General features: G+C 41.3%; 1 protein-coding gene across 1 annotated transcript in view; it reads right to left on the reverse strand.

The window, feature by feature from the left end:
• DHX40 (DEAH-box helicase 40) overlaps nt 1-26,221 on the reverse strand; it is a gene marked incomplete at its 5' end in the record, with an annotated part of 38,663 nt that extends 12,442 nt beyond the window's left edge. The window contains 12 exons of the mRNA XM_081110046.1: nt 6,973-7,130; nt 7,783-7,863; nt 9,198-9,380; nt 9,852-9,938; nt 11,595-11,694; nt 19,168-19,299; nt 20,470-20,536; nt 21,116-21,343; nt 21,516-21,635; nt 23,308-23,453; nt 25,128-25,295; nt 26,110-26,221. Coding sequence (XP_080966172.1) covers nt 6,973-7,130; nt 7,783-7,863; nt 9,198-9,380; nt 9,852-9,938; nt 11,595-11,694; nt 19,168-19,299; nt 20,470-20,536; nt 21,116-21,343; nt 21,516-21,635; nt 23,308-23,453; nt 25,128-25,295; nt 26,110-26,221 — 1,582 coding nt within the window. The remainder of the gene's footprint in view (nt 1-6,972; nt 7,131-7,782; nt 7,864-9,197; nt 9,381-9,851; nt 9,939-11,594; nt 11,695-19,167; nt 19,300-20,469; nt 20,537-21,115; nt 21,344-21,515; nt 21,636-23,307; nt 23,454-25,127; nt 25,296-26,109) is intronic.
• Between the last annotated feature and the right edge of the window lie 358 nt (nt 26,222-26,579).

Raw genomic sequence — 26,579 nt, forward strand, 5'->3', positions numbered from 1 at the left:
TGGAAATGGTGGTATGAAGAGTTAGGCAGAACCTCCCTCCCAGAGAAACATCAATTAAACTAGTCAAATTATCCATGTCTCTGGAGATTGAATCTGTGGAATTCAGCAAGAACAGTTGGAAGTATCGCATCCGAATAGCTAATATAGTCATCCCCCCACAACTTTGTGTGAAGAACTAATTCTGAGGGCTTGGCAGCCTTAAAGTGGTACCATTTCTCTCACCCCGTTTCTCCTCTGTACAGAGGATCCGGCTGAACAGCTAATGAATGGGGGACCAGCTAATGCCAGTGCAGCCCCCCATTTTCTTACAGCTCTGTAGTACAGAAGATCTATTCCACTGAGTTCAGTGGCTGAGTGGTAGCTCCCACAACTCCCAGTTTCCTAAAGCTGTTCAGGTATTTTAGAATTTAAAAAAAATTTTTTTTGGCAACCAGTGTGTCCACAGATCCCATCTTGCTAGCCTTTGTACTGAGTGGTAACAGAAGTTCCCACCATCTCCCACCCCAAGCTTCTGCTCCAGGAGGATCCAGGCAGGGCAGACAGCGAAGAGCAGGTTCCCCCCACCTCCCAAAACCTGTAAGTAAATACTAAACTCCAGTTGTATAGAGTGGCCTTCCACAATGGTATAGCTTAGTTCTGAAACTACTTTTGTATATTCTAAGGACAATGGACAATTTAAATATGGACTCTGGACTAGATAATAGCACTGTATCGATGTTAAATTTCCTAATTTTGGTACCTTGACTTTGGTTAAATAAGATATTACCCTTGTTCTTAGTAAATATACAAGTAAATATTTTGTGGTAAGAGTACAATCTTTTTAATTTACTTTCAAATGATTCAGAATAAGAAAATGTATATTTATAAGTATATACGTATATATACACATACAAAGAATAATTAAGCAAATGCAGCAAAATGTTAAAAACTGCTGAAATTAGATAAAAGGTATAAAGGACGTTCTTTCATATTCTTTTTTTTTTAATTGATGTTTTTAGAGAAAAAGGGAGAGAGACATCAATTTGTTGTTCCACTTATTTATGCATTCATTGATTGATTCCTGTATGTGCCCTGACCATAGATCAAACCCACAACCTTGGTATATCAGGCTGATGCTCTAACCAACTGAGTTACCAGGCCAAGGCCTGTCATATTACTTCAACAGTTCTATAAGTACAAAATTGTATTACAAAATGTTACCAAAAAAAAAAAAAAAGAAGGCTAACACCAGACTGGTTTCATCTATTTAAACTAGAGGCGCAGTGCATGAAATTCATGCACAGGTGTGGTCCCTAGGCCTGGTCAGTCATAGAAGGCGACTGTCTGGTGTGGAAGGGCAGGTCCCAGCTGACCTCTGGGCCCTGGGCAGCACCAGGGCCCCCGGGCCTCCGCGCCTCCCCCCTCCACCTGAGTCATACCACCCGAGTCCCCATGTAGAGATGTGGTGAGCGCGGCCAGACACCGCGGGGCCAGGGCACAGTGTGAGCCTCTGGGCCACCCAGTGGCACCGCACAGAACCCGGCCGGCCTCACAGACGGGCTCCTGTGTGAACCCACAGGAAGCCTGACCTGTCCCTGTGGTCCCAGCAGCTGTGGCCCAGCTCACCCAGAAGACGCTGCACCACACGGGTGCAGGGCAGGCTCCTCGCGGGCGCCTGGCACCTGAACGCGGGGGAGGTTAGCAGGGGGAGTTAGAGTGAGGTCGGTGGACCCACCACATTCTCACTGCACCTCTGTCCCCATCACCCCCGCCCCCAGGTAACCACCAAGAGGTCGCATGGTGTAGCCGACATCTGCCCTGTTCCTCGCCACCCCTTGGTGGTCAGCACACGTCATAGCGAGCAGTTGAACTCCGGTGGAAGGGAAAGATTGCATGTTAGACTTTTATTATATAGGATATCCCAACAAGGAAAAACATTTCCTTTTTCTGGCCTTACAAGACTATTAGAATTGGATCACTTTAATCCAAATCCCTAGTTTTACAAATGAAAAACTGTGACTCCACCAGAAGAAAGCAAAGCTGACATGTGACAAACTAAGCTGTGTCCCATGATGACACACCAAGAAAAGAAACAAGCAGAAGTTTAAAGACATGAAAACCTCAAAACAATCCTCTGAGAGTACAAGGGCTAAACTACCTTCTTTTGATGCTTGGGAAAAAAAGGTTAATATATTACTAATGTACTATAAAACAGGGCAAAGGTTCACCATACTATCTTCCCTTACCAATGAAAGGAAATTAACTCTCCCCGCCAGGAACATCACATACTCTCTATTTTAAACAACTAAGTTAAAGGATAACAAAATGAAAAAACCATTTGTCCTGAGTTTCATGTCCTACAGGGCTAGGTATATGGTAATCAAAAAATGGTCAGTGAGCCCAGCTGATGTGGCTCAGTGGTTGAGCATCGACTCATGCACCAAGAAGTCTTTGGTTCAATTCTGGTCAGAGCACATGCCTGGGCTGCAGACACAATCCCCAGTAGGGAGAGTAGAGGAGGCAGCCAATCAATGTTTCTCTGTCATCGATGTTTCTATCTCTATCTCTCTCCCTCTCCCTTCCTCTCTAAAATCAATAAAAGCATTTTTTTCAGTGAGAGTAAACACACAATAGAATAAACAGATGATATATTATAGAATTGTACACTTGAAACTCATATAATTTTATTAACCAAAGTCACCCCTATAAATGCAATATAAATTTTTAAATAATAATAAAAATAAATAAATAAATGCTCTGAAATACTGGAGATCTAAATAAATGGCGAAATATTCCATGTACATGAGGCTTGCTTGCTTCAGTGACGGAGGACTCCAACGTTCCCCGCCTGCCTTGCCGGCCTCTGAGCTTGCAGTTTAAGAAACATTGTAACAAATATAGAAGCTAAACAAAACCCCAGAAACCTGCTTTCAGGGAGCCGGGATCTCAGAGCTGGAGTTATACATTGTTTCGATTATAGAACCCAAACAAACTAGATACCTGCTTTCAGCAGTGAGGCCTCAGAGCTGGAGCCAGAGCTAAAGCTGGCCCAGAATAAAAAAGAAAAAGAAAAAAAGGAGCAGTTGGGAGCTTCAGTCACCCGCCAGCCTGAAAACAGCCCTCAGCCCCTCACCCAGACTGGCCAAGCACCCCAGTGGGGACCCCCACCCTGAAGGGTGTGTGACCAGCTGCAAACAGCCATCATCCCCTCACCCAGGCTGGCCAGGCACCCCAGTGGGGACCCCCACCCTGATCCAGGACACCCTTCAGGGCAAATGAGCCAGCCCCACCCATGTACCAGGCCTCTATCCTATATAGTAAAAGGGTAATATGTCTCCCAGCACCGGGATCAGCAGAGCCGCGAGGCCTCCCAGCACAGGGATCAGCTGAGCCGAGAGGCCTCCCGGCACCAGGATCAGCGTGACAGGGGGCAGCGCCCAAACCCCCTGATCGCCCTGTGGCTCTGTGTGTGCCAGGGGGCGGGGCCACAACCTCCCTATCTGCCCTGCTCTGTTCGTGACAGGGGAAGGCGCCCCAACCTCCTTATCAGCCCTGCTCTGTGCCTGATACGGGGAGCTCCCCAACCCCCTGATCGCCCTGCAGCTCTGTGTGTGACAGGGTGTGGCGCCCCAACCCCCAACCCCCCCACAGGCCCTGCTCTGTGTGTGACAGGGTAGAGCCATAACCTCCCCATCGGCCCTGCCCTGAGTGTGAGAGTGGCGGCGCCCCAACCCCCTGATCGGCCCTACTCTGTGGGTGATAGAGGGCGGTGCCCCACTCCCCCCTCCCCCTGCCATGGGCCCTGCTCTGTGTGTGATGGGGTAGAGCCATAACCTCCCCATAGGCCCTGTCCTGAGTGTGACAGTGGCGGCGCCCCAACCCCCTGATCGGCCCTGCTCTGTGGGTGATAGAGGGTGGCGCCCCAACCCCCTGATCCACCCTGCTCTGTGTGTCACAGGGGGTGGTGCCCCAACTCCCCTACTGGCCCTACTCTGTGAGTGACAGGGGGGAGCTCCTCAACCCCCTGATGGGCCCTGCTCTGTGCGTGACAGGGGGGAGCTCCCCAACCCCCTGATCGACCCTGCTCTGTGCGTGACGGGGGGAGCTCCCCAACCCTCCTGATGGGCCCTGCTCTGTGAGTGACAGGGGGCAGCACCCCAACCCCCCGACTGTCCCTGCTCTTTGCGTGACATGGGGTGGCGCCGCAACCTCCCCATCCACCCTGCCTTGAGTGTGACAGGGAGCGTTGCCCCAACCCCCCAATCGACCCTACCCTGAGCGTGACTGAGGGTGGCATCGCAACCTCCCAATCCGCCCTGCTCTGTGCATGACGGGGGCGGCGCCCCAACTCCCCAATCGCCCCTGCTTTGAGCCCAACCAGGGGCTGCACCTAGGGATTGGGCCTGCCCTCTGCCACCTGGGAGCAGGCCTAAGCCAGCAGGGCGTTATCTCCCGAGGGGTCCCAGACTGCGAGAGGGCACAGGCCGGGCTGAGGGACCCCCCTCCCCCCGGAGTGCACAAATTTTTGTGCACCGGGCCTCTGGTCCTATATAATAAAAGCCTAATATGCTAAGTGTCTCATCTTCTGGTCATCCGTTCAACCAATCAAAGTGTAATATGCTAATGATATGCTAAGGTCACTCAACTGCTTGCTATGATATGCAATGCCCACCAGGGGGCAGACAGTCGACCGGTAGGTTAGCTTGCTGCTGGGATCCAGCCGATCGGGACCTAGCAAGACTGGCCAGACACGCCCTGGAGCCCTTCCATGGTCCCTCCTGAGCTGGCCAACCTCCCATGTCCCTCCCAGGCCCCAATTGTGCACCAATGGGGTCCCTCGGCCTGGCCTGTGCCCTCTTGCAATCTGGGACCCCTCAGGGGATGTTGGAGAGCTGGTTTTAACCCGATCCCGAGGCCAGGCCAAGGTACCCCACTGGTGCACAAATTTGTGCACTGGGCCTCTAGTACAAATATAAAACTCAACAATAAGAGGCACCCTGGCCAGGTAGCTCAGTTGGTTAGAGCATCAGCCTGATACACCCAGGTTGTGGGTTTGCTCCCTGCTCACGGCACACACATGAATCAACCAATGAATGCATAAATAAGTGGAACAACAAATCAATGTGTTTTTCTCTCTCCCTCCTTTCTCTCTCTCTAAAATTAATCAATAAAAAATTTTTTAAAGCCTCAACAGTAAGAGAACAACCCAATTTAAAAAGACCAGAACAGACACCAAAGAAGACTATACATGGCAAATCCTATATAATAAAGGGTAATATGCAAATAGATTGAGTGGCAGAACCACCACTGAAAGCACAATATGCTAATGATATGCTAAGGCTGCTCAACCGCTTGCTATGAGACATGCACTGAACATCAGGGGGCAGACAATTAACTGGTCGACCAGTCTCTATGATGTGCAATGACCACCAGGGGGCAGATGCTCTGACCGGTAGGTTAGCTTGCTGCTGGGGTCCGGCCGATCGGGACTGAGCCCGATCAGGACTGAGCAAGATGGGCCAGACACGCCCTGGACCCCTCCTGCAGTCCCTCCCCGGCCTGATCGTGCACCGGTGTGGTCCCTCAGCCTGGCCTGTGCCCTCTCACAATCCGGGACCCCTCGGGGGATGTTGGAGAGCTGGTTTCAGCCCGATCCCGCAGGGAGGGTACCAGACACAGGGCTCACGGCTGGTGAGCGCTGCTGCAGCAGCGTGAGCCTCTCCTGATTGGGACTGATTGGGCAAGCCAGTGGCAGGCACAGTGGGGCCGGGATGAGTGGGAGCGGCAGGTAAGAGCTGCAGGCCGTGTTGGACTACGGGTTTCGGCCTGATCCCTGCAGGCCACCCAGAGGGACCCCACCCGTGCACAAATTCGTGCACCAGGCCTCTAGTAAGCATATAAAAAGATGGTTAACATCATGTCACCATAAGGCAACAAAACAACAGTGAGATACCACTACACACCTACTAAGATCATTAAGATGATCAAAATCCAAAACACCAGTAACATCAAATACTGGTGAGGTTGTGGAGCAACAGAAATTCTCAGACTCATTGGTGGTAGAAATGCAAAATAGTGCAGACCTTTATAAGGTCTGGAAAACAGTTTGGCAGTTTCTTACAAATCTAAACATATTCTTACACTATTCAGCAATGAATTGAAAACCTCTGTCTACACAAAAACCTGCACATAGATGTTTATAGCAGTTTTACTCATAATTGAAAGCAACCAAGATGCCCTTCAATAGGTAAATGAATAAACAAATTCCATACAATGGAATATTATTCAGCAATAAAAAGAAGTGAGCTCTCATGCCACAAAAAGATACGGAGAAACCTTAAATGTACATTGCTAAGTTAAAGAAGCCAAGTTAAAGAGACAGTAAAAACATTCATGGTTGTAAGGGGTTTGGGGGAAGGGATGCAGGGATGAATAGGTGGAGCACAGGAAATAACTAGGGCAATGAAACTATTCTGTATAATACTGTAATGGTGGGTAGGTGTCATTACAGATTTGTCAAAACCCACAGACCATACAGCACGCACAGTGATCCCTTTAATTAATAATAATGTATCAATATTGGCTCATCAATTGTAACAAATGCACCAGAATAATGAAAGATGTTAATAACAGGAGAAACTGTGTGTGTATCTGTACTTTCCTTCATTTTTTCTATAAACCTAAAACTCTTCTAAAAAATAAAGCCTATTAATTGTTCTTTTATTTTTAGAGAGAGAGAAGAAGGGAAGGAAGAAGAGGGGGGAGAGGGGGGAGGGAGAAAGAGAGAGAGAGAGAGAGAGAGAGACAGACAGACAGACAGACAGGCATAGATTTCTTGTTTCACTTATTTATGCATTAATTGGTCAATTCTTATATGTGCCTTGACTGGGGATCAAACCTTGGTGTATTGGGACAAAACTCTAACCAACCGAGCTACCTGGCTAGGGTTAAAGCCTATTAATTAAAAGTAAACCGCTTCAATAAACTTCTTACCAGGTCTAATGAAGACATTTTCCACAGACAACATTGCTGCTATTGGAAGTAGTAGATCTTCACAGTCCAGAGAAGCAGCCTTTATTACTGCACATGTCAGATGTGGAGGGAGAGGAAATTCTACCATAGACAAACCCAATCTGGTTACATGGCCATTCCTTAATAGAAAAAAAAGTTATTATGTCTTTCTACTTTGGGAGAGTACAAATGAAATGCTCATCATTCAGAATAAATCAGATATAATTTAGATTACCTTCAATCACCCCCATAAATTCAATTTAAGAAACATGATACACTGTAGTCATAGATAAGAAAAACATCAAGATAATAAATTCCTTGTTGTCAAGGGCCAGTACATTCAAAATCCTAAACAATGATGCAAAATAAAGTAGTATAATAGACACAAAATGCTATGGAAACACAGAGGATGTCCTTGAAGTAATGGAAGCAATGAAAGAGTGATAATTACCAAATCCTTCTCCATCACACAGTCATGAGAACAAGGATTCTGGCTCTCTTATCATTTTGATATACCCAGCATAATGCCTGGCACTGAAATAGTACTCAGAAATTACTTGTTAAATAGTACTAATATTGAACAAAATTCATTTTATGGTATAATTTGGAAATTCAGAATTGTGGTGAAAAAAGGCTGAGGACAATTTCTAATTTCAGGTAAAACAATCCACTCAATTCAAACAAATTATTTTATACTTATAAGGAAAGTATTAAGAAGCCTATTTTAAAAAGAAATTAACATCTGTTATGGTCAGGTTTTGGGGGAGGGGTTTTGTTTGGTTGTCTCTTTACCTGTCAATAGCATCACACTGATAAAGTTGTTTAAGGGCTTCCAAAATAAGTCTCTCATTAGGTGGGTCCAAATAAGGAAACCTGTGTTTACATGAGATATAAAATGAGATCCCATTTCTTGAACACAATACGATTTTATACAGACTTGAAACTTCCTTTAAAAGGTTTTAGCGCTCCTATTTTTCAAATACTCTCTTCTTCTTTTAAGGGATCCTATTATCATGATCAGCATTCAGCAAAAGAGGAAATAAGTTTTTCTGAATCATAGTCTTTAATTCGAGAAGCACCTGTTTTTGATCTCCTTAGCTGGAACACCCTCGCCATTCCTCTTATCTGAATCCTGCCCCATTCTTCACAGCCCAATGTCAACTTTATTCTGTTCTTAGTCCACAATTTTATTATAAGTTTATAAAACAATGGAGAAAAATTCACTGAAAGTGGCCAAAAATTACAGAATATTTAATAGTACTTCAAAATGGCTTTTGATAAAAAGGCAAGTATGTTCAATTAATTTTACCATATTTGCTTTATGTATCTGTATTTACCAATTACTTAATTTCTCCTGAACTCTTAAGGCAAGTTGCAAATACAATGCTTATTCATCCCCAAAATACTCAGCATGCATCCCCTGAAAATAAGGACATTCTCTTACATAACCACAATATCATTAATAAACATAGAAGAATTAATAATATTCACGAAAGATAACAGTGACATATAACCAAGCATGAATATATATACATTCTTTTAAACTGGAGCAATCGTTACTTGATTATACCAATCTTGTTTCTCCAATGTAACTTAAGCTTACTGAAAGCAAAAAACTACTCGAGTATTACCGTTTCTCACAGTGCACAGTACACAAAGCTGGCTCTACCAAAGATGCTACAAAAAAAACCTACCATTTTATCTGGAATTATGATCATTATATACCTTTCATAACAGATAAACAGTGGTCACTAAATGACCCAAATAATATCAGCATGAGGCACACCATTACACCAAGTTTAAAATATGAGCAAGGGCCTGCCTGGCATGGCTCAGTGGTTGAATGTTGAGCTACAAACAAGGAGATCATGCTTCAATTCCAGTCAGAGCACATGCCTGGGTTGCAGGTTCAGTCCTCATTAGGTGGTGTGCAAAAGGCAGCCAGCCGATCAATGATTCTCTCTCATCATTGATGTTTCTATCTCTCTCCCTCTCCCGTCCTCTCTGAAATCAATAAAAACATATTTTAAAACAAATATGAGCAAGGGGCCAAATTCTAATAAAGCATCATAAAGAAGCCTATTGTATGGGTTTACTTGAACCTTGAGATATAGGGATATCTAAGCCAAATACTTCAAAAGGATTTCTGAGAATTAACCAGGCTTCACCCTAACACGTTTTCCTTTCTTTAAAAGCTGTCTACATACCTTATAACATCGTGTATGGCAAGGCACTTTAAGGTCAAAACTACAGATGTCAAACTAGTTCTCTTAATCTCAGGGATCACATGGTCGGGCATACACTGGTTCCAAAAATCTTTACTATAGATCCGAAAGCATTTTCCTGAGGAAGTCCTACCAGCTCGACCACTTCGCTGTAACGCCTCACTCCTTTAGAAGAAAGAAAAACAAAAGTCCCTAAAATGTTCAGCATGGAGGAACCTGGAGAGTATTATGCTAAGCAAAACAAGCCAGTTAGAGAAAGACAAGTATCTTACTCATGTGGAATCTAATGAACAAAATAAACTGATTAACAAAATAGATCCTGAGACATAGAGGAAAGGAACAGACTGTCAAATCTCAGAGGGAAGGCGGAGGTAGGTGGGTGGGAAGAGATCAACCAAAGAACTTGTATGCACATGGACACAAACAATAGGGTGGTGAGGGCCAGGTGTGGGGGGTAGGGGCAGGCTAGAAGGAGACAATGGGGGGAAGATGGGGGACACATGTAATACTTTCAACAATAAAAATTAAAACAATAATGTTCTGTGTTTCCTAAGCAATTCACCTCCTACCCTGAACCAACTAGAAATTATCTAATTCATGGTTCTTTGAACAAAAAGGCGTGACATAGAGACTTACTTTGAAATTGGGACCACCTCCAGGATGTCCAACCCTAATCTGGGATTGTGATTTAACTGCTTCACAAAGCCACCATCTACCACATACCTAAGAAGAATGAAAACAAGTTAAGTTTCTAGAAAATACGGAGAGTTGTTAATTTTCAACCACTATGGAATCTCCTTTTTCACCAAACTAACAACTACATGATGACTTTAATGTTAACTGTAAAACCTGAAAGTCAAGAAATTGGAGCTTCATACATTCCTGCTAGAAATGTAAAATGGTTCAGCCAATGTAATGTGGAAAAAGGTTTGAAGGTTCCTCAAAATGTTAAACACAGAATTACCATGTGACCCAGAAATCCATTCCTAAGTAAGCACCCCAAAGAACTGAAAACAGGACTCAACACATACTTGTAGATGTATGTTCATAGCAGCACTGTTTGTAAGAACCAAAAGGTAGAAACAACCTAAATGTCCATGGCCCATTAAGAAATGAATAGATGCATAAATTATGGTATCTATATATATAAAGCCTAAGTGACTGTTTGACCGGTAGCTATGTCATGCACTGACCACCAGGGGGCAGATGTTCAACGCACAGGAATGAAAACATGGAACAGACTGATGAATCTCAGAGGGAAGGGGGGAGGGCGAGAAGAGATTAACCAAAGATCTTATATGCATACTAGAGGCCCGGTGCACAGATCCGTGCACCGGTGGGGTCCCTCAGCCTAGCCTGCGGGGATTGGACTGAAATCAGCAGTCTGACATCTCCCAGGGGGTCCCGGATTGTGAGAGGGCACAGGCCAGCCAGAGGGATGCCACCAGTGCACGAATCCGTGCACCGGGCCTCTAGTATACATATAATGGCATATATGTCATATTCTGAGTTACTGTTTAAAGTGTACAGGATTTTATTTTGGGGTGATAAAAATGTTTTAAAACTAGAAAGAGTTGCCCTAGCTTGTTTGGCTCAGTGGATAGAGCGTTGCTCTGCAGACTGAAGGGTCCTGGGTTCTATTCCAATCAAGGGCACATGCCTGGGTTTGGGCTCAATCTCAGTGGTGGGCATGCAGAAGACAGCCAACCAATGAATCTCTCTCATCATTGATCAGCTGAACAATGATTCTCTCATATCATTGATGTTTCTATCTCTCTCTCCCTCTCCCTTCCTCCCTGAAATCAATAAAATAATATAATTAAAAATTTAAAAATTATATAATAAAATACTTTTTAAAAAAACTAAATAGAGTTGGTTGCACAATGTTGTAAATGTACTAAATACTACTTAATTGTTCAGTGTTAAATGTTAATTTTATGTTCTATGAAATTGAGCCCAGCCGCTATGGTTTAGTGGTTATCATCGACCCATGAACCAGAAGGTCATGGTTCGATTCCCAGTTGGGGCACATGCCTTGGGCACATGTGGGCTCGATCCTTAGTAGGGGATGTGCATGGGGCAGCTGATGAATGATTCTCTGTCATCATTGATGCTTCTATTTCTCTCTCCCTCTCCCTTCCTCTCTGAAATCAATAAAAAATATACTTAATAAAAGAAAAAAAAGAGTGAACATAAATATAATATGCACTTCCTACTCCATTTCCCTATTTATTGCAATCAATAATTACAAAAATGATAGGTGACTTCAAATTAAGCAGGTGAGAAGGGAATTAGTGGAGGGCATGGAGAAGCAAACTCAATGTTTTATGATTAGCTAAGTGGCTTTCTTGGCTTTAAAAGAATTTTTTAAAGTTGTACCTGATTCCATCTATTGTCAAAGATGTTGCAGAAATATTAGTGGATATGACACATTTTCTAATTCCAGGTGGAGGTGGCAAAAATATTCTCCTCTGTTGATCTACAACATATGTAAAAGGAAAATACTAATTTATAACATGCATTTGTCCAACTCAAGTTTTGAAAAAGTAACTTCTTTCCATTAAAAGTGATATTCTCTTCACCTCTTTAATTATCTTGAATTCAAAATATAATAGCAAAACTATTTTTCCTCACCTTTCACTGTTAAGGTTTCTAGATCCATGGACTCAGTTTATTATTGCTAAAATAAACCCTACAGCAGACGCCTTTATGTAGGTCATAGCTCCCTTTGAGAATATTTTAAAACCATGTACCTCTTCTCCATTAAAAGACTCATTTGTAGCCGAAACCGGTTTGGCTCAGTGGATAGAGCGTCGGCCTGCAGACTCAAGGGTCCCAGGTTCGATTCCGGTCAAGGGCATGTACCTGGGTTGCGGGCACATCCCCAGTGGGAGATGTGCAGGAGGCAGCTGATCGATGTTTCTCTCTCATCGATGTTTCTAACTCTCTATCTCTCTCCCTTCCTCTATGTAAAAAATCAATAAAAATATTAAAAAAAAAAAAAGACTCATTTGTACACACACACAAAATTTTCAAACAATTCCCATTTAAGGGCTACAGATTAAGGACCTCTCTCTGCCTTAAAGACTGATTAGCTAAGTAGTTTTTACTTTTTCAGTGTCTGCCCAACTCATGACTACCTCTCTCTAAACAAGTACCACACTCATTTCCACTACCCACACTCTGAAGGGTGGGCCCCAGCAGCAATGCTTATAGGATGGTATTTGCTCTGATTTATAGCACCAAGGATAAACATCTCCCCCAAGTTGGGCCAATCTGATTCTCCTATGAATTTGGAAGAAGGTCCAAGAGATGCTCAATTTGATTAGGCTAGTCTCTTGCAAAGAGGAAAAGTAAACTTGTCATAGGAAAATGACTAAAGAAAGTGAAGGACAGAAATCTAGTCTAAAGAGAGAGAAATATGAATCAGACTTGAGAGTTAACAAGAGAGTATTTCTGAGTTCCTGGCACTTCCCAGGCCGTAAATTAAATAGAAAGATGGATTTGGCCTTTAAGGATAAAAATTAAAATTTTCAGACAATCCGACAGAAAAAGCAAATCACTTACAGGGAAGGGGAAAAAATCAGGCTGGCCTCAGACGCCTCCACAGCAATATTCAATGCCAGAAGATAACTGGACAACGTCTACCAATTTCTAAGGAAAAGAAAGTGTGACCCAAGAACATAAAACCCAGCCAAGATGTACTTCAAATAAAAAGGCAAAAGCCAGACATTCTCAAACATAAAAGAGTAACAAAAAAATAGTACTCAAGCCCAGCTGGCATGGCTCAGTGGTTGAGCATTGACCTATGAACCAGGAGGTCATGATTCGATTCCTGGTCAGAGTACATGCCAAGGTTGTGGACTCGATCCCCAGTGTGGGGTGTGCAGGAGGCAGCTGATCAATGATTCTCTCTCATCACTGATGTTTCTATCCCTCTCCTTCTCCTTTCCTCCCTGAAATAAACAAAAATAATTATTAAAACAAAACACTCAAGAGCCCTTCTATTTTAAAAAAGTTAACAAAAGTAAGCCAATCTAAAGTTAACCAAAAGTAACGTAGGAATGAAAAAAAAACAACAGTTTAAAAAAATTGATGGTAAACACTAAATACATCGGAATAATATAATAACAAAAATTAGAAGAGGATATAGAAGAGTAAAAGTATTTAAGTCCTCATCAGATAAGTAAACAGGTAAGATTTCTAATCAAATATGTTCTGAAAGAAGATACTAACTTCAGCTTAATATTTTTCATCTTGCTAAACTTTAAAGCAAACTTTTATAAAATATTATCTCATGTGGTAAAGATTAACTTGAAGTTTAATAATTCCTTCAAGTAAATTCAAGTAAAATTAAATATATTTTTAAAAAATAGTGCCCTGGCAGAGTAGCTTAGTTGGTAAGAACATCCTCCCAATATGCCAAGGCTACAGGTTTGATCCCTAGTCAGGGCACATACAAGAATCAACCAATGAATACATAAATAAGCGGAGCAACAAATCCATGTTTTTCTCTCTCTCTCCCCCTTCCACTCTCTCTAAAAAAATCAATAAATAGCCCTAGCTAGTTTGGCTCAGTGGATAGAGCGTCGGCCTGCGGAACAAAGGGTCCTGGGTTCAACCCGTCAAGGGCACGTACCTTGGTTGCAGGTGCCTCGGGCTCTGGCCCTGGTCGGAGGCAACCAATCGATGTGTTTCTCTCACATCGATGTTGCTCTGTCTTTCCCTCTCTCTTCCACTTTCCCTAAAAATCAATGGAAAAATATCCTTGGGTGAGGATTAACAAATAAATAAATAATAAAAATAAAAACCAATAAAAATATATTTAAATGTATAAAGAAAAAGTCCAGAACAATATATCTCAAAATGTTAATAGTGATTAGTACTTAACCATGTTAGTGGAATCTAAGTTTAAGTAATTTTCTTACTTTGCTGATTTTTTTTAAGAATGTATTTATAAGCCAAAAAAAATATTTTCTCATTTGGGGAAGTTCCACACAGAACAGAAGTTTTTATGTGAAGCTTACTAATCTTATTCCCCTACACCAGGGGTCTTCAAACTATGGCCCGCGGGCCACATGCAAATACAAATATTGTATTTGTTCCCGTTTTGTTTTTTTACTTCAAAATAAGATATGTGCAGTGTGCATAGGAATCTGTTCATAGTTTTTTTTTAAACTATAGTCCGGCCCTCCAACGGTCTGAGGGACAGTGAACTGGTCCCCTGTTTAAAAAATTTGAGGACCCCTTCCCTACACCTTTAATCTTAACATTTAAAGAAACTATTGTAAACAAAGCAAATTCTAGTTACCTACCATATTGAGGTAATGTCTTTGTTTTGCAGGAAGAAAACTATTTGGGGATTTATGTACTAATCTAAGCAAGCAGTTTTCCTCTTTTAAAATGTTGTACATTAATTCAAGGTAAAACTCCTTTCCTTTTCTTCATGTATTTTGGAAACACATACTGTCTTATCACCCACTACCAAATAAATAACCAGTTATCAAATACAGATGTACCATGTGACATCAGGGACATCACTTAGCCTCTACTGTAAAATAAAGAAGTCTGATTAGCAAGACCATATAGTATATGTATGTGTGTGTGTGTGTGCGCGTGTGTGTGCATTTTTCTAGAGAAACAAGCCATGACTTTTATTACCTTTTTAAAAGAATCTGAGACTCTACCCTCTAGAAGAGACTAAGAAGCACTGAATTCGATCATTACTTTTAGTGCTAAAATTGTCTAATTCCATGCAAACATTTGTCACTTATGTAAAAACAGGTATATTTCAGTTCATACCTTTTTGTGGGGTTCAGCTTTCCCTAGATGCATGACAAATCTGAGAAACTACAATACCCCGAACCAAAGAAGGAAGTCAGAAGAGCAAAGAGGTTTGAGAGAAACAAGAAAAAGGTTCAAATCATAGCATTTGTTGAAAGTCCTGCAGAAAGTAAAAAATCTGGAACTCAGTCTAACAAGTATTTAATGAGGACTTTTTCAAACTATTGTACTTGCCTTCAAGAGGTTCACAATCTCTTTGAGAGGATGAGACAACCACAACACGAGGTAGAAGGTGTTAAGTGCCACCAGAGGTACAGCAAAGCATGAGGTTCAAAATGAAGAAGAGATCACAGCGGGTTGTGAGGAGGGAAACGGGGAAAAATTTTTATGGCGTCGGTGAAACAAAATAGCAGGATTTCAGCCAGTGAGAGGGGAGAAACGAGAAAGGAGACGTTCAAGTTAAGGAAATAGCAAACAGTCACCAAAAAAGCTGTGGGAGGAAAAGGATTTAAAAAATCCCACCAGCACTTCTAGCTTGAGAGATTGTCACAAAGGGTGGGGTTGGGAAGTTGAGCCCAGGGAGCGGGACTGTGTAACCTCGGCAGCAGAAAGGACACCACAGCACCTCTTCACACTTGACAGATGAGAATTTTTTCTGCCAGTTAACAACATACTCTAAGGTGTCTCTTTAAAACACTCAGCCACCCTCATGACTAGCCCAGAAATAAGCAAATATAAAATATCCACATTATAATTTTTACTGATTCACTAAACTTAGACATGGGTCATTTTTGAACCCCCTTCCTACAGGCTACAAGCAGGAAACCCTTCTTCCTTCTCCTCACTCCCCAGTTCAAGTTTTCTGTTCCTGAAATCAAGGAAGTAACATAACAGTGTCTTTCCCCACCACCCAAAATAGCAATAATAAAGAAAAAAAAATTGCTGTATTGTATCAAGCAGGTTTAAAAAGAAAGCCTAAGGGCCCAGGAACCTGACACTCTCCCTATCTTGTCTAATTCCACCTCACCCATTCCTTAGTGCCTCATCAGCTCCATTGAATGCTGCTTTGCACTGTTATAAACTGCTGTAATTAATACTAATATGCTCGCCCTACCTGGTTTGGTTCAGTGGATAGAACATCGGCCTGTGGACTCAAGGGTCCTGGGTTTGATTCCAGTCAAGGGCACATGCCTGGGTGTGGCTCGATCCCCAGTTGGGGGCATGCAGGAGGCAGCCAATCAATGATTCTCTTTCATCATTGATATTTCTATCTCTCCCTCTCCCTTCTTCTCTGAAATCAATAAAAATATATTTTTTTAAAAAACTATTATGCTCATAATGGATCGCCAGTAGCTTGCCCTTATAGTGCCCTTGGAACCAGAAAGGAAACTAAAATAAATACAACCCTTCAGTAATGGCTCTACTCACACCCAGCCCCACATCGTTACTGTGTGCATATGCACTGGGAATTAAGGCTGAAAGCAGGTTGCAGTCATGCTGGAAGGATACTGAATGGCAACTTAATAAGTTGGCACTTTAATTCAGTCGGGAATAACAGCTGAAGGTACCCAACAGGATACTGACACAATCAGAGCTGTGCTGTTGGAAGATCAGCACTGCACATAGGATGGCCAATAAAATCAGGAAAAACCGATTAGCAGGCTATGGTAACAACTCAGAAAGGCAAACTCAGAAAGGCAAATCTAACAATGATAATGAAAAACTAAAAAGAATGAGAGATCTAGATAAGACAAGGGTAAAGAAAAACTGCAGGAGTTGCCACCTGTTTGGATTGAATGATCTAGGTCAGTGGTCGGCTAACTCATTAGTCAACAGAGCCAAATATCAACAGTACAATTGAAATTTCTTTTGAGAGCCAAATTTTTTAAACTTGAACTATATAGGTAGGTACACTGTTATTAACTTAATTAGGGTACTCCTAAGGCTTAGGAAGAGCCACACTCAAGGGGCCAAAGAGCCGCATGTGGCTCGCGAGCCGCAGTTTGCCAACCACGGAGCTAGATAATAACAAGCATAAGACCAGAAAACCAAGTGAAGAGACCCAGGAGGTCCAGGCTGCAGGAGTGAGTCTGAACTAGAGAGCGCTTTCAGGAATCATCCACAGTGAAACGTGAATCCTAGGATCCAATTTCACCAAAACACATTTTTAAGAAAACAGCAAGCTACAAATGAAACTAGAAAGTAGTCACATTTAGAAGGGAACAAAGGCTGGAGAAAGTGGAAAGGCAGAAGCCTTAGAGAAAGATTGCTCAGGAGAACTAGATAATTAAATAGTATCCCAAAAGATAACATTTCAGAGACCTATTATTGTTATCACAAAATCAAAATACATCATGGCCATGAGATTTGAGAAATAAGTCACTAGCAACCTTTAACAGTATAAGAACTGGATTTCAGGATGCTAAACAAGAAGCAAGAGCAGATATAGAACGTTATTTTCAATGTGGTAATAAGGAGGAAAGAATAGCCCTAGCTGGTTTGGCTCAGTGGATAGAGCGTCAGTCTGTGACTGAAGGGTCCCAGGTTTGATTCTGGTCAAGGGCACATGCTCAGGTTTCGGGCTCAATCCCCAGAAGGGTGTGTGCAGGAGGCAGCCAATCAATGATTCTCTTTCATCACTGATGTTTCGATCTCTTTCCCTCTCCCTTCCTCTCTGAAATCAATAAAAATATATTTTTTAAAAAGACTGTATTTATATATTTACATATATATACATTTATATATATTTACATATATTTATTTTATATGAAAAAATATAGTTAGTTAATGGTTAATAATAAAGCAACTGTAATTGTTTTTAATTACCTTATCAGTTTTAAAGCAAATTTTAAGAGTCATTAGATCAAATCCCCAGAAAACAATAAGAACCTTAAATATCTAATGATGACCTGAAGAATTCCGTTTAAGATGTAAAAATCTAAAAATAGATTTCAATATCGAAAGAAAGGGCCTAATATCATCACAAAAGAAATTTCCACAATAGCATGTGGTCTATGGTTATTTACCAACACATATATTCCTGAGCTTTTTTATTAATATGAGAAGAATCACCTACTCAATAAAAACAAAAACACACATAAAAAAACATGTTTTTTACATTACATTAAATGCTAATCCCAATCAAACTCTATGCAGCTACAGTTAATTTTCCTTTAGTTTTACAAATCAAATCTCTAATAAAATAGTTTTACACTAAAACTAAACCTCATTTAACAACATTTATCATGAACAATATCACAATAAGAGTTTGCATATGCTCTTTGAATTTACATCATTCTTGAAAAGGAGGCTAATACGTGAACACTTAAAAAATACAGTGTTGCCCTGGCCAGGTAGCTCAGTTAGTTAGAGCATCATCACCAAGGTTGCTGGTTGGATCGCTGGTCATGACACATACAAGGATCAACCAATGAAAGAATGAGTAAGTGGAACAACAAATCAATGTTTCTCTCTCTCTAAAAAAAGTAAAAATAAAAACTCCCACTGTGTTTAGTCTCAGATATATCTGGATATGTAAGATTTGTAGAAGCTCTGTGGCCGTGGCAAATAAGGTTTGACTTACGGTACTACTATCAAGAAATCATAGTCCTTATTTCGAAAAATTACCAACAATATTTTTGTTCCAGTGGGAGATGTAGGTCACTCTAAATAATGCTAAGGGGCATGTGGAAGACCCTTGGAAAAGACTTCAAGAAAAAAATCACTCTGCCTTAACCGGTTTGGCTCAGTGGATAGAGTGTCAGCCTACGGACTGAGGGTCCCAGGTTCGATTCCGGTCAAGGGCATGCATCTTGGTTGCAGGAACATCCCCAGTGGGGGGGTGTGCAGGAGGCAGCTGATCGATGTTTCTCTCTCATTGATGTTTCTAACTCTATCCCTCTCCCTTCCTCTCTGTAAAAAATCAATAAAATATATTTAAAAAAAGAAAAAAGAAAAAAATCACTTCTCTCAAGGGATGCTGGTTCTCTTAATGTTTTGTTTCACGTTGTGGGTGTTAGTTACAAAGGTGAATGCAGTTGGTGAAATTCATTGACCTAAAAATAAACATTTAGGACTTGTGTGTGCACCTTTCTGCACATATGTGATTTTTCAATAAAATGTTTTTTAAAATCAGTCAAATTTTCTATGCGAATGAGGAATTAATTACCTGTTGTCATAGATCCATAACATGGCAATATTAATAAGCCATCTAGAGTGGTATCTTGAACATCATAATCATAATCAACAGACTCTGCCATCTGAAAAAGTAATTCACAACTTTTTTCTATTTCAAATTGACCTGAAATGAGGAGAGAAAACACCATCGGCAACTGAATAGCAAAGTTAATTTAAGAGTGAAAAAAAGACCTTCTAAATTAAAATCAGTTTTGCATAATAGTTATTTTAAATCTCTCATTTGATCTAAAGGAGATGAACACATAAGTTGTCCAAATCTCAACAGTAAAATAAAAAATAGAAGAAACACCTGTTTCCAAGGAATTTAACTCTCTAAAGGAATAAAAATGTTTATAATCTTTTAGCCTTTCATGTTATTTAACATGGTTTTTGAGGAAGATTCAGTAAGGTTAATCATTAATATAAGGGATTCTAGTCCAGGAGATACTGCATTTCGGTGTGTTACAAAATACTTAAGGAATCTTAAAATGGCAAAGTGGCTGTTGCAATGTCTCACTTCTGACATCAGTAGAAGGCAAAGTAGGAGGCGAGTAATGAAATGAATCATTTCTGCTAATAGGACGCTATTACTTGAGGAATCACATTAATCTGGGATTTTTGTCCTACAAAAAAGGCTCATCTATGAGACATGGATTCCACACCTTATATACTGCTATCATATAATATCACCCAGCCACTCAAAGGAGAAAGGAGCTGGTAGGATATCTTTTGAAATAATAAAATTAATCATTCAGATTCAGGACTGTTTAGTGTGATAATACTTCTATATGAGATAGGCCAGAGGTGGGCAAACTTTTTGACTCGAGGGCCATAATGGGTTCTTAAACGGACCGGAGGGCCGGAACAAAAGCATGGATGGAGTGTTTGTGTGAACTAATATAAATTCAAAGTAAACATCATTACATAAAAGGGTACGGTCTTTTTTTTCAATAGTTTTATTCATTTCAAACGGGCCGGGTCCGGCCTGCGGGCCGTAGTTTGCCCACGGCTGAGATAGACTAATGAAAATATTAGTCTATTTAATATCTTTACTATTTAATATCTTTCTACTAAAAGGTCAGTGTGTTTTACATGTTCACTAATGAGACTGGCATTTTTAATGGCAATGTAGAATTATCTTACATAAGATATAAAATCTGTAACTATTCAAATTGTCATAAAAAGCTGCAGCAACATGAGTACCACCCAGATTTCCCAACAAAGACAGTACTTTATTATGGTGCCATGTGCCCTCTCATAAACAGTCATCTTAAACCTGATACTGAATGCTCACCAGTCAGGAAAACCAAGATGTCTCCAGCCATTTCATTCAAGTGGATATCCATGGTCACTTTCACAATCTAAAGCAAGAAACACCAGCATAATATACTAGTGGAAATACAGTCCCCTACCCCCACCTCCCCTTGTTCCACAGAAAAATTAAATTTGGTTCTCAGAAGTCTTAGGAGAGGCCATTAGAATAATAGGGAACTGCCTGGCCAGGTGGCTCAGATGGTTGGAGCATTGTCCCATGCACCAAAAGATTGGGGGTTCAATTCCTGGTGAGGGCACATAATGGAGGCAGATGTTTCCCTCTCACATCCATGTTTCTCTCTCTCTTGATTTCTCTCTAAAAATCAATTTAAAAAAAATAGCCTGGCCAGCATGGCTCAGTGGTTGAGCACTGACCTATGAACCATGAAGTCACAGTTTGATTCCTGGTCAGGGTACATGCCCAGGCCGCAGGCTCGATCCCGTGTCGGGTGTGCAGAAGGCAGCTGATTAATGATTCTCTCTCATCACTGACGTTTCTATCTCTCTCCCTTCCTCTCTGAAATCAATAAAAATATATATTTTTTAAATGATAATGGGGAACAAATAAATGATCAAACTATACAATCAACTAGAATCACAGATATAAAAAAGGTGCAAAGTAATACCGCTTGAATATATGCAGTATTTTCTTTGTCTCGTGGGCCGATCAAATTGCAGAATTTTTCTCTGACTGGATAAAGCCTTCCAGGTATATCAAATATTGGACAATTTCCAAAGAATGCAGAGAGCTTGGCTAATTCCATAGTTGCTGACATCACCACGACCTTTAAATGCTCCTTCCTGTTAGGAGACTTCTCCTGAAATAGCTTCTTCAATAAACCAAACAAGATGTCCTGAAAGAAAAGTAAATTTCTAATAAGTATACATAACAACCTCTTTTTAAATATTTTGTTTCCCTAACCAAAGACTCCCTATTTCAGAAGATTAAGATGTAAAAGGAGATAGTCCAAAAGCTACCCCGAAGCAAACTGTCTAACAGATAAACCAATATATTAAAATACTCACTGTAGTTAGAGTTCTCTCATGGGCTTCATCCAAAATAATGACACTGAACTTGGTAAGATTTGGATCTCCCAGAATATGTTTCAATAAACATCCATCAGTCATATATTTGATTGCTGTTTCCTAATGTTTAAAACACAAAGTTTTAAACAAGGCTAGGAGTTAACAGTAGTGATATACATAAAACAATGGAAGGAAAAAGAAAGACAGTTGCATGGCTACTAGGAAGGCAAAGACAGTATTTTAGAGAGTCATTCTATGCCATAATTAATGGCTATTCCCATTAGGAACCTTACGTAAATCAGGGATTATTTTGTATCTGGTAAAAAATTAAGAAATTCCAAGAGAATGTAAATTGTAACTATTAACTATTAAAAAGAAAACAATTTTAAACTTGTTAGTGCCATGAATATAGAAGATGCTCAGTACAAAATACTTGCTTTGTTAATTTAGTTGTCAGTTTTCCATTGACTTCAAGAATACAAGAATACAACATGGATGAATCTTAAAAACATTAGGCTAAATGAAATAAGCCAAACACAAAGGACAAAATATTGTATGATTCCATTTATGAGATAGGCAAATACAGAGAGACAGAAAGTAAAATAGTAGTTACCAGGGGCTGGGGAGAAGAGGGGGTTACTATTTAACAGATACAGAGTTTCTATTGGGATAATGACAAAGTTTTGAAGACAGATAATGGTGATGGTGACACACATTGTGAATGTACTTAATGCCAGTGAATGGCACACCTAAAAATGTTTAAAATGGTAAATTTTTATGTTATGTATATTTTACAATAAAATGTTTTAAAAAGAATACAAATTTAAGTTATATGTAGGATCCTTGGAGCTAAAAAATAATAAGAGAATTCTAAGAAAAAGAAACATGCCCTAGCACAGTGATGGCGAACCTATGACACGCGTGTCAGAGGTGACACGCGAACTCATTTTTTTGGTTGATTTTTCTTTGTTAAATGGCATTTAAATATATAAAATAAATATCAAAAATATAAGTCTTTGTTTTACTATGGTTGCAAATATCAAAAAATTTCTATATGTGACACAGCACCAGAGTTAAGTTAGGGTTTTCCAAAATGCTGACACACTGAGCTCAAAAGGTTCGCCATCACTGCCCTAGCAGGTTTGGCTCAGTGGATAGAGCAGCCGTGGGCAAACTACGGCCCGCAGGCCGGATCCGGCCCGTTTGAAATGAATAAAACTAAAAAAAAAAAAAAAGACCGTACCCTTTTATGTAATGATGTTTACTTTGAATTTATATTAGTTCACACAAACACTCCATCCATGCTTTTGTTCCGGCCCCCCGGTCCAGTTTAAGAACCCATTGTGGCCCTCGAGTCAAAAAGTTTGCCCACCCCTGGGATAGAGAGTCAGCCTGCGGACTAAAGGGTCCCAGGTTCAATTCTGGTCAAGGGCACATGCCGGTTTTGTGGGTTCGATCCCCAGTATGGTACGTGCAGGAGGCAGCCAATCAATGATTCTCTCTCATCACTGATGTTTCTATCTCTCTCTCCCTCTCCCTTCCTCTCTCAAAAAACAATAAAAATATATTTAGGAAAAAAGAAAGATAACTGTCACTTAGAAACCAATTGAGAACAGAAAAAATGGGTTAAACAGACATTCCAAAGCATTAACAATGGGCAATAAAAATTAATTCTGAGATTTTGTTTCCTTAATAATATAAATAGAATTTCAAAGTTAAAATCTTTCATAATTTTCTTCACTCTTTCCATAAGTTTACAATACTTAAACAAATACCAACAAAACTTTTGTACCTTAGAGCTGCAATCATCAAAACGAACTTGGTATCCTACTTTGGATCCCAAAGTGCATTTCATTTCTTCAGCAACCCTCTGAGCCACTGATATGGCAGCTACTTTTCGTGGTTGAGTCACACCGATCATACCATGTTGTGAAAACCCTATCAAAACCAGAGTGAAAAAACACAATAATGTTAACAGTTACTTCTTATTAGAGCTAAATTGTTTCTGGTCAATCAATACAAACTATTCAAGTATTTCCCAAACTCTGCAAATTAATAACATAGTATAGTATTACATTTGTATCATGGAAATTTAAGAATTAAAAATAACACATATTAATAATCGTTCAAAATGTATATATATTAATTAGGCCCAATTTTTAAAAATCCAATATAAAGCCCTAGCTGGTTTGGCTCAGTGGATAGAGCATTGGCCTGTGGACTGAAGTGTCCCAGGTTTGATTCTGGTCAAGGGCACATGCCTGGGTTGCAGGCTCAATCCCCAGTGGGGGCGGCAGGAGGCAGCCAATCAATGATTCTCTCTCATCACTGATGTTTCTCTCTCCCTTCCTCTCTGAAATCAATTTAAAAATAATCCAATATAAAGATTTACTCTAAAGAGTAAGCCAAGCCCAGTGTGTGGCTCAGTGGTTGAGCATTGACTTACGAACCAGGAGGTCACGGTTCAATTCCTGGTCAGGGCACTGCAGGCTCCATCCCCAGTGAAGGATGTGCAGGAGGCAGCTGATCTCTCTCTCCCTCTCCCTTCCTCTCTGAAATCAACACAAACATCTTTTAAAAATATAAGCCAAATACTTTTAATCTCTAGGAATCCATAAAATTCCACACACTTCCTAAAATAGGTTTATCTTTGTCACAGAAATTTAAATATATCACTTTATATAGATTCTATAGGCACTTTTTTTTTTTTACTATTTAAAATATCTTTGAAAAGGAGATGCATCTGACAACTGATGACAGTTTTCCTTCATTAACAGTATGTTAATAGTAAAAAATAGTGGTATGTCTTAATCAATGGCATCTTAGGTTTGATGCATAAGAGTAAGTTAATATAAAAGCTAAGAAGTTTTTAATTGTTTATATGAATATCATCCAATATAATTTTGTTCTATATTAACCTTATGCTAGGAAGTTTTAGCATAATAAAGTTAAAGACACTTTAAGGGTAATTTGTTAGCTGGTGTTAGCACAGTCAGGGAATAAATACCTGATAATGCTCTGGAGAAAGAACTAAGAAATACTAATGTCAGCAACAGATATTAATATATCCCTCTCCCGGAAAAGATTTCAATACCCAATGGTGAATAGTCTACTGCAAAACAACCTTATTCTATAGCAGAGAATCAGTATATACCTATAGTTTTACTTGGGATTATTATGATAATTAAAAATGGAAAAGTTGCCATCTCAACTAACCTCTAAATCTGAAATAAAACCACAGAGAAGCAGGGAAGATGTAGGGACAGACCAAGAGAAGAATTGGGTCTGTAAAACAAACAGTGGGCATTTGTGGTATACAGAAGTCCTATTAGCCTTTAAGAGGATTTTTTTAAATGTATTTTTATTGATTTCAGAGAGGAATGGAGAGGGAGAGAAAATAGAAGCATCAATGATGAGAGACAATCACTGATTGGCTGCGTCCTGCATGCCCCCCACTGGGGATTGAGCCCACAACCTGGGCATATGCCCTTGACCGAAATCGAACCCAGAACCCTTCAGTCTGCAAGTTGATGCTCTATCCACTGAGCCAAATTGGCTAGGGCAAGAGGGTATTTTTTTCAACCTCCCCGAATTATCCTAGAATATCATTACCTGCTTCATATAGATATTTTGGAAGTTGAGTTGTTTTACCACTTCCTGTATTTCCAGTAACAATAAGGAACGAATTGTCCCTCACAGCTTGAATAAGCTTTTTTCTTTGTTTTTGAATAGGAAAAGTTGGAGTAGTTCCTCCCTCCTGTGATGTGCATCCTTTGTCTTCTGTAATGAGAGAAAAACAATTGTGCAATTACAAGGTCTGTAAAGATATCTTTGACTCAATTTTCCAGAACTGAAAAGAAAAAGACAATAAAATTTTGGGGTTGGAAAACATCAACCAACGACTTATCAATTAAATCACCTACGTGTAATTTGTAAGTGAGGGTTTATAAGCCCAGAACAACTTTTTAACGACATCTAACAAGTTGAGCATTTGCTAATGTATGACTCAAAGTTAGCCTAGTACAAGGCAACGTATATGCAAGTATACCTATACAGAAGCACAAAACCCGATATTACCAAACAACAGAACAAAAACTGGAACCCAGCAGAAAACTGTCAGCTGAATTAAGAGCCACCTGTGCCTGCTTCTGATTCATGGTTCGAGTTAGGTCCCTGTTCAGAGTGACATATCCCAGAAGGCCAAGTGGTGGGTAACCATGGAAACTGGCTCCTGGAAACTGGCTCCCATACTGTACCCAAAGGCAGGCTGGCGACCCGACGAAGGCGGGGGGGGGGGGTGGTAGATGGGTAGAGAACAAAGGCTTTATGCGCCTGGTTAACAGGAGAGCGCGTCTGGGCTTCGGGGTTCACTTTTTTGGCCCCCAGAAGGTTTTCGCTCAACTTGGGTCTGGGACCGCCCCCCTCTAGAGTGAGGTGCTCCCATTGGACGCCAAGTTCGCTTCTGGCGAGGAGGGCGAGGAGCAGGCTGCGGCCTCCCTCCCACTCTGCTCCGCCGACCCCGGCGGACTTTTACGCCCCCCGAAACCCGCAGCCGTCACTCTCGCTGGCCAGGGCAGCATCCCGAGGACCGCACCTCTGTCCGCGATGGGAACAGCCGAAGGCCGCTCTTCCTGGGGCTCTCTGGACCGCTCTCCCTCCTCTGGCCGCCTTGGCGCCCTGCCCGCGACGGTGGGAAGCCGGGACATAGACCCGGCCCCGAGCGGAGCGGAGCACGTCCACCGCGGCGGGGAGACCGGAGGGAAAGGGGCAGGCGCACCCTGATGACGTCGCCGTGTTTACTTCCGCGCGTGCGGCTGGGAGCACGGGCTGGGGAGCTGCTCGATGACGTGTCGCGAGACGGCCGGAAAGCTCCTCCCCCCGCGACCGCGTGGCCCCCGAGCCCAGGGTTTCCCGCCGTCGGCTGGTGTGCGCTGCTCCTCGGGTGCGAAGCCATCCCTTCCAAGGTCTGCCAGGGCCACCTCCGCTCCTCTTGTGCGCAGAGGAGCCAGGCGACACCTTGTCCCGGGCACGGCGGCCACTGCGCGCCCACTGCCTTCGCGCACC

This window comes from Myotis nattereri, assembly GCF_964212035.1.
Source record: "Myotis nattereri genome assembly, chromosome: 16".
Taxonomy (NCBI): domain Eukaryota; kingdom Metazoa; phylum Chordata; class Mammalia; order Chiroptera; family Vespertilionidae; genus Myotis; species Myotis nattereri.